The sequence below is a fragment of the Zingiber officinale genome, chromosome 4A (genome assembly GCF_018446385.1).
Source record: "Zingiber officinale cultivar Zhangliang chromosome 4A, Zo_v1.1, whole genome shotgun sequence".
NCBI lineage: Eukaryota > Viridiplantae > Streptophyta > Magnoliopsida > Zingiberales > Zingiberaceae > Zingiber > Zingiber officinale.
The window spans coordinates 95508819-95516709 of NC_055992.1; the positions used below are offsets into that span (position 1 = coordinate 95508819).

A 7891-nucleotide genomic window follows, 5' to 3' on the forward strand; every position below is an offset into this window, starting at 1 on the left:
TTTTTATCAGATTGAGGAATTTTGTTGCCTATATTGCTTTTTGTACATGCATGTGGTCAAATTGTTTTTTTTCTTTGCCGTAGGATTCTTCTTCATTCGAAGTATTCTTTCATTTTGCATGATGTTAATTGATTATGAATGAGTCTTGTGCAAATTACTTCTATGAAATTTTCTTTCTTATCTTTCAGAGTCATATTATAAAAACGGACTCAATATAGATTACTGTTCATATATTCAATCACTTTAAGAGGTCATTTATGAAGATTAAGAAAACTCACCTTAAGATTGAATTAAAAGGACAACCTCAATGTAAGTGTGTATAAAGTCCATTATATATTTGAATGATTTAGATTATTGTTAGAAGGTTATCAATCTCATCCAATACATGTTTTTTCTAATGTATGCTAGGGGGTTCTTTATCAACCAGTGGAAGTATTTTTGAAGCATAGGTACATTTACATGAATAAATTATGTGTTTAACAATTATTTCTAGATCTTAATTCATGCCATTTCTGTTGAGGGGTGACTCATATTTGGATAAAGGTTAATATGAGGGATGCTATGAAAGAAAAATCTGTTAAGATTTTTTTAATAAAATTCTGTTAAGATTTTATATAACAGAATTTTGTTGTGATTTTTCATAATAAAATTCTGTTACGATTTTATCGGGTCTGGGGTTTGATTATTGGGGTTCAATCAAAGTCTCACATTGGAAAAATTTGGTAAAGATCATGAGGTTAAAAGAATGCAAGATATCTCCATTGGCATGAGACCTTTTGGGTAAAGCCCAAGAGCAAAGCTATGAGGGCCTAGGCCCAAAGTGGACAATATCATGTCATTGCAGAGATATGTGGACATCCTTTGGGCGCAACAAATAGTATCAGAGTCATGGTACGAACTAGATACCATATCAGGTGGCATTAAACGAAGTTGAGGGTGGGCCCGGAGTAGGTCAGGGTGACCGGATGTTCATAGGAGGCCTGGCAGGTCAAGGTGATCGGATACTTGTGTAGAAGCAAGTAGGTCAGGGTGACCAGATGCTCGCAGGTAGGCCCGAAGTAGGTCAGGGTGACCGGATACTCGGGGGAGGCTTGGAGCAGGTCAGGATGACTGGATGCTTGCGGGAGGCCTGGAGCAGGTTAAGGTGACCAGATACTTGCGGGGTGGCGAGTAGGTCAGGGTGACCGGATGCTCGCAGTGAGGCCGAAGTAGGTCAAGGTGGCCGAATGCTCGCGGGGAGGCCCGGAGTATGTCAAGGTGAGCGGGTGTGGATGCTTGCGGGGAGGCCTAGAGTAGGTCAGAGTGACCAGATGCTCGCGGGGAGGTCCGGACCATGAGAGTAATTGTGGTCCTTCGTTTGAGGGAAGGATTGTTGGGGTTCAATCAAAGTTTCACATTGAAAAGATTTGGTAAAGATCATGGGGTTAAAAGGATGCAAGATATCTTCATTGGCATAAGACCTTTTGGATAGAGCCCAAGAGCAAAGTCATGAGGGTCTAGACCCAAAGTGGATAATATCATTCCATTTTGGAGATATGTAGACATCCTTTGGGCGCAACAATTTCCTTTAGAGGATGAGAGATTCATATTCATACACTGACCAAGCAAAATTAGGTGGAATGACTGAAATCTGCGTGCTTGAAATTAATTTTTGATCTGGATCATGAGACTTGCCAGATGACCATTGCCTTCAACCACTTTGGTGAAGGACTAATTCAATGAATGCCTAGGTAAATTCCGATCGTCACTTTTTTCTTTGTCGATAAATTGACATTTGGTATTGTTGTTTTCCAATGTGACAACCTAAAAGGTTCAGGTACGATTATTTTGAAGTAGTGAATAATGACTACACTCATTGGGAGATGTGATTTGAGGAAGTGCAAATCCAACTGCAAACACCAAGGAAACTAATAATTAGCACCCACAAATCTCGTTGCCAAGGAGAAAAAACAAAAGTTGTCTCATCAAAAAAATCCATGGCAAGTTAGATATTGCAAAGAACTAAAAAAAATGTGATGATTTCATTTCCAGATTACCAAGAGGGAAGGACTGGAATTGGATCTCTTACTGAATAATGTCTACTTTACCCTACGAGGAGTTTCAAGTAAAAGCATCGTTGGATTATACACGTGATTGTCAGATTTTTTTTCCCTTTCCTCTTCACATTCATGGACATGCAATTTGGATTTCCTATTGTTAGAATTATACATGATTTTCGAGTAAAAATCCTATTGAAGTATACATGATTTAGAAAGATCTTGTTTATCTACAGCTGGGTTCGTTCTTGGGTAGATTCATCTGCTTGGATGGGCTGTGTAGACCGATTGAACTAGAAGGGTTCAACAAGTCGAATGTGTTGAACGATTTAATGGTTGGTCTAGTTGAAATGGGCAAATAAGCTTAGTTGAGTAGTTAGGTAAATTAGTTTAACTAGTCAAACTAATCAAACAAAATGAATTGAAATCAAACATGTCGAATAAATTTATAAGAAAGTAGAAATATGTCATACAAGTCACTTGAGTTGGTGCAACCAAATGGGATGGTTGAGCTGATCGACTTGTGGGGTCAACTGGGCTCGGGCTTGGTAGTTTTGGTCTCATTTTTGAAATTAAAAAGGCCTCCCAAATTGTATAAATCATAAAAGGTACATTTTTTTCCTTATAAAAAAGCCAAAAAGATGTTTCCCCAATGATTTTATAACAAAAATATCCATTATTTTAGCGTTGCAGTAGAAACTATTTAACAATTATTACAATGTATTTACGGTGAAAATATAGTTCAGTCTAATTTAAATGTGAAATAGATGATTTTTTACATTATACTTAAATTCTAAATTTTAAAATTTTGAACTTTCAATTTTAAATTTTAGACAATCTTATATCAAAACACACTTGATTAACAATATTTAAATTTTTTAAAATTATTTTAAATTAATCAAATCACTATAAAACTATTGTAGAAGTAACTAAGTAACTACTATAATACTATAATAATATTGTATTAGATGTTACAAATTGTAGCAGTTAAATAATAATTTTTATATGTTGTATTACTATAATAATATGGAAATAAAAAATAACATTGTATCTACTCAACCGTTTCTATACGTTAATATAAACATATTTTAGGGATAAATCCTTTTGATTTTTGACTAAATTTGAATTAACTAATTTGATTGAGCTTAGTTGGAGTAGATTAACACTGATTTTTTATTCTGTTTTATTTTTTATTTCTTGTATTTTTTAAAAAAGGAGTTAAACTTTGGCTTAGGGTATTTTTGGACCATAAACCATATCATATCATGCGTCACCCACGTGCGAGGTATCGCGCCCTCCTCCGCCTTCGTCACGCGTTTGATCTCGTCGGAGGTGCTCTAATATCACCGGAGATGCGATCGATGGCTGGAAAGCGCTTGTGGTGGTTAGCTCGTCCCTAGCCCTCTCTTCCTCTTTCTCTCATAGTGGCATTCCCTCTTACACCGTCTTCTTCTCTAGCCCTAGACGCCGGAACCTTGGTGTTCGTCTTGTACCCGCCGCCGACTACCTCTTTTCTCAACCTTGTCATCGCCTGCCGGAAGGGGAGGCACGAGGGTTTCCTTCAAGGTTGATTTTGACAGCAACATCTTCAAGGAGTGACATAACTACAGCAAGGCTTATTTTGACCTAGGTAAATTCCTTTTTTTTTCCGGTATTTATTTTTATGGGATTATTGATCCAAAGGGAAATTGCACTCCAACATGAAGTTTATAGAGTTTTGAAGGTTGTTTATAGTGTTTTTATGTGCTTATTTCAGCACATTTGGATTTGAGGTTGAGTCATCCTATTGTGTTTAATTGGTGAAGAAGTTCTTGAGACAGTACTGATCTAGGGAGGTACTGTTTGCTCTTGGTCAATACTATATAGTGTCTCTTGATCAACAGTAATTGAAAAAAGAGATGGATGAGGTGCTTGGCCTACTTAGTGGTAATCAGAATGCTATTAATCACATGCAATAGCATGGTTGTGCTGCTGATGCCACAATAAATCTTAGGCAATGAGGAGGTAGAGTTGGCTCGAGTAATTGAGTTTGTCAAAATAAATTTTTTTGACCAAATGTTAACCTATTAAATCCTTTTTTTAATGATTCAATGAACTTTCAATCAATTTAATTTATTTTCATGGTGTTAATTTGCTTATTTCTAGGTAATTTCTTGGAGCCTCTACTTTTTCTATACTTCTCCATCAATCTAAATGCGATAGCTGACTTCTCAGAAAATATTAGATTGACTTTTGCTTATACCGACCTAACTTGGGTGATCCATATCGATATTAACTGATTTTGATAACTGTGGCTTAGCTAATATGAATACTGTAATATGGAGCTGATGCCTTTATTTTTGTAATGAACAATTTCCATATTGCTATACCCTTATATGTGTATAACATTCTTTAAATCGTTTTGTCAAGATTTTTATTTAGACTTCCAAGTGTATCCTGAGTCATAACTATTTTTTCTGTAATAATTTTCTTCAGGAGCTTTCTAGAAAGTAAGAATTACTTACTATAAAAATTCAATTAAAGTATCTACTAATTGTATTATGCAAGGATTGAACACCTTATGGCTTTGCTAAAGTAAAACTGGAATAGTAATAAATTGGTGATGTTTTACTAACCTGAAAGCATTACTGAACATATGTCCATGTTCCTCAGTTCCATATTACTGAACATATGTCCATGCTCTGAACATTGAGTTGTTTCTTTTATCAGTTTCTCATTTTATTATTGTGAAATCTGATTTATAAACTTATAACTTGTGAACTTGCCGATTGATTCGAAAAGTGATACAAATGGGCTTATTTCTTATATGTCAGGTCTGGTCAGTGTAAAATATCAGACAAATATCAGTTTTTTTTGTCTGTTTGAGGAGGAAAAGCTGTCTACAATTCGTTGCTCGGTTTGGATTTCAGATGTCTGTGTGATGGCTCGATGTGGTCGGTTTTTCTTGATTTCTTCATTTGTTGTGCGACAACGAATTTCATTGCCTTGCAGTCTTTATCGGAACTTAACTGATTCACCAGAGCTCCCTGATTGGTTTAGGCATCCACATGGCCAGCATAATTATGTGGACGCCGATGATTTTGTGCTCCAGACTAAGTTGGAATTTTTGGAAGCTAGTGATTCCAAAAGGAAAACCACCGACTCTAGGTTAGATTATGGAAAGGAGCCTTGCAATATAGACGATAATGATGTTGATAAGATATGTAAAGTTTTAAGGTTGAACTTCACGTCTTTTGAAGATCTCTTCCAAGCTTTTGTTGGTTGCAATGTAGAAATTTCGGAGGCTTTGATCAATATGATATTGAAGAGATTTAGCAATGACTGGTTTACAGCCTTTGGCTTCTTTAGGTGGGCTGGTGCTCGAGCAAGTTTCAAACACTCTTCTATTTCTTATGATATGATGGTTGACATTTTAGGGAAATCGAAACAATTTGATGTGATGTGGAGTTTGATCAATGAGATGGTTTGTCTTGGAGGGTGTCACTAACTACCATGACCAAGGTGATGAGAAGGCTTGCTGGAGCCGGTAGGTGGGGCGATGCCATAAAGACTTTCAAAAGCATTGAGAGCTTTGGTGTTAGGAAAGATACCATTGCTATTAATGCACTATTAGATACCTTGTGTAAGGAGAAGAGTGTTAAGCATGCAAGAGATGCATTTTTGGAATTGAGGGATGAAGTACAACCTAATGCTAGTAGTTTTAATATTTTGATTCATGGATGGAGCAAAGCACGAAAAATTGAAGAGGCTATAAGAATGATTGAGGAAATGAGAGAATTTGGTTATACCCCTTGTGTGATTACATTCACTTCTCTGATTGAAGGCTATTGCTTGGAAAAGAACTTTAGAATGGCCTGTGCAATTCTTAATGAGATGCGTGGGTATGGGTGTCAACCCAATGTTGTCACATATACTATAATAATGCATTCTTTGGCTAAGGACAAAGAAATTCAAGAAGCCTTGCTAGTATTTGAGATGATGAAGGATGATGGTTGTGCTCCAGATACCTCATTCTATAATTCTTTGATTTTTTTGATGGCGAAGTCAGGGAAATTGCGAGATGCACATCACATATTTGAGCAAATGTGCAAAAACGGCATCTTACCAGATGTGACCACATTCAATACCTTAATTTCAGCTTCCTGTGATTACTCTGAGGCAGAGAATGCTCTAAAGCTAGTCTTCTCAATGCAAGAATTTGATTGCAAACCTGACATCAAAACTTACACACCCTTATTGAAACTTTGTTGTAAATGGAAATGGGTGTGAGTCCTTTTGTATTTACTTGGGCACATGTTTAAGAAAGATATTAGCCTTGACTCTAGTGCATATAATCTGTTGGTGCTTGGACTTTGCCGAAATGGCAAAATAGAACAATCTTGTTTATTTTTTGTGAAAATGGTTATGACAGGGTTCACACCTAAACAAAACACATACTGTATTCTAATCAAGGAACTGGAAAGAAAGAATATGGATAGAGTAAAATTAAAGATACAACAATGCATGCTGCAGGCTGGGACAATGAAACTAGGTGGTTTTCAGCAATTGTATAAGCATCATAATGAATGAAGGCCAAGTGGTTGCTGATGGAAGTCATCTTTGAGTAATCTCATTTGTGGTTTACGAGGTAATTGTTGTGATTTAAGCTTGTTCTTTTTCCAGTCTGGATTTATTGCTTTCTATCTTTGAGTTATCTCATTTGTGGTTTACGAGGTAATTGTTGTGATTTAAGCTTGTTCTTTTTCCTGTCTGGATTTATTGCTTTCTATCTTTGAGTAATCTCATTTGTGGTTTACGAGGTAATTGTTGTGATTTAAGCTTGTTCTTTTTCCAGTTTGGATTTATTGCTTTCTTCAGGGTGTTTTATTGATTTCTATTAGTCCCCACCGATTGTCCACGCCATTGGGAGGGAGTAAATTAGGTATTGAGCAAACCCCATGTGGGAGGGCATTTTTCACCGGCTTTGTCGGGATTCAACCCTTGCTCCATACTGCAAATCTGTTATATTATTACCGGCTCAGCTACGCCTTGTGGGCATTTCAGTTCTAATTTAGTTATGAGGCGAATCGGTTAAGCATTTATGCAATGCTTGCGGAAACTCTTTAAGAGGACTAATACGTTGATGAGTTACAACTGTGTGCGAACATTAATTGTCATATCTACTTATCCAAGGTGCAGAGTGTTTTTGATTCTATGTATTGATGATCTAGATGTCAATCTCTCTTTCCTACATAATAACAGTCTGTTTGAACTTGCATCATTGGAATGAACTGAAGGAGCTACATCTTGTGTTTGATGGAATCAGTGATTCTTTGGCTATTAGTTGGAATAAATATTACAATAAGCACATGAAATGATTTATCGGGTTAAACCAATTTAGAAGCATGAGTAAAAATACTAACAAAAAATTATCCATTAGTACAATAAGCAAGTAAAGTATGAGCTAATCTAATAGATTGAATCCCAATAAGAATATCTCTGATCTAGAGTCCCGCAATAGTCCTCGGTCGTGAAAGTGGAATGAAATATCAAACCACAATAGTCCTCCCATGGATGATTGCGTTTCTTCTGTAACATGAGAAACCAGTGTTATTTGTGGACTTGATCTCTATCATTTCTGACAAAATTGTTATCTGTTTTAACATCTATTTAAATTTTTTTTTTTTTTTTTGGTTTTTGTTTTTGCAGACACTAGCTATTGTGAAGGAAGAAAACAGTTGAGATCCCAATTCCACATCAATTCATGTATGTTTTATGTGGAACACCCTGATTGTTAACTCTGTTTCATGTTGTTGATGATAAGAAATTTCCTGTTCAATTTGGACGTGAGGTAATTTGTACAATGTCACATTTAC

At 36.1% G+C, this 7891-nt stretch overlaps 1 protein-coding gene across 1 annotated transcript; it reads left to right on the plus strand.

The window, feature by feature from the left end:
• The first annotated feature begins 5525 nt into the window (after window positions 1-5525).
• LOC121970248 (pentatricopeptide repeat-containing protein At3g22670, mitochondrial-like) lies at window positions 5526-6542 on the plus strand. Its single transcript, XM_042520829.1, has one exon. The coding sequence runs from the start codon at window positions 5529-5531 to the stop codon at window positions 6303-6305; it is 777 nt and encodes a 258-aa protein (XP_042376763.1). The 5' UTR covers window positions 5526-5528; the 3' UTR covers window positions 6306-6542.
• Window positions 6543-7891: the final 1349 nt, after the last annotated feature.

Excerpts from the sequence above, each read along its gene's own strand:
- LOC121970248 (XM_042520829.1), top strand. The coding sequence starts at position 5,529 with ATGACCAAGGTGATGAGAAGGCTTGCTGGAGCCGGTAGGTGGGGCGAT.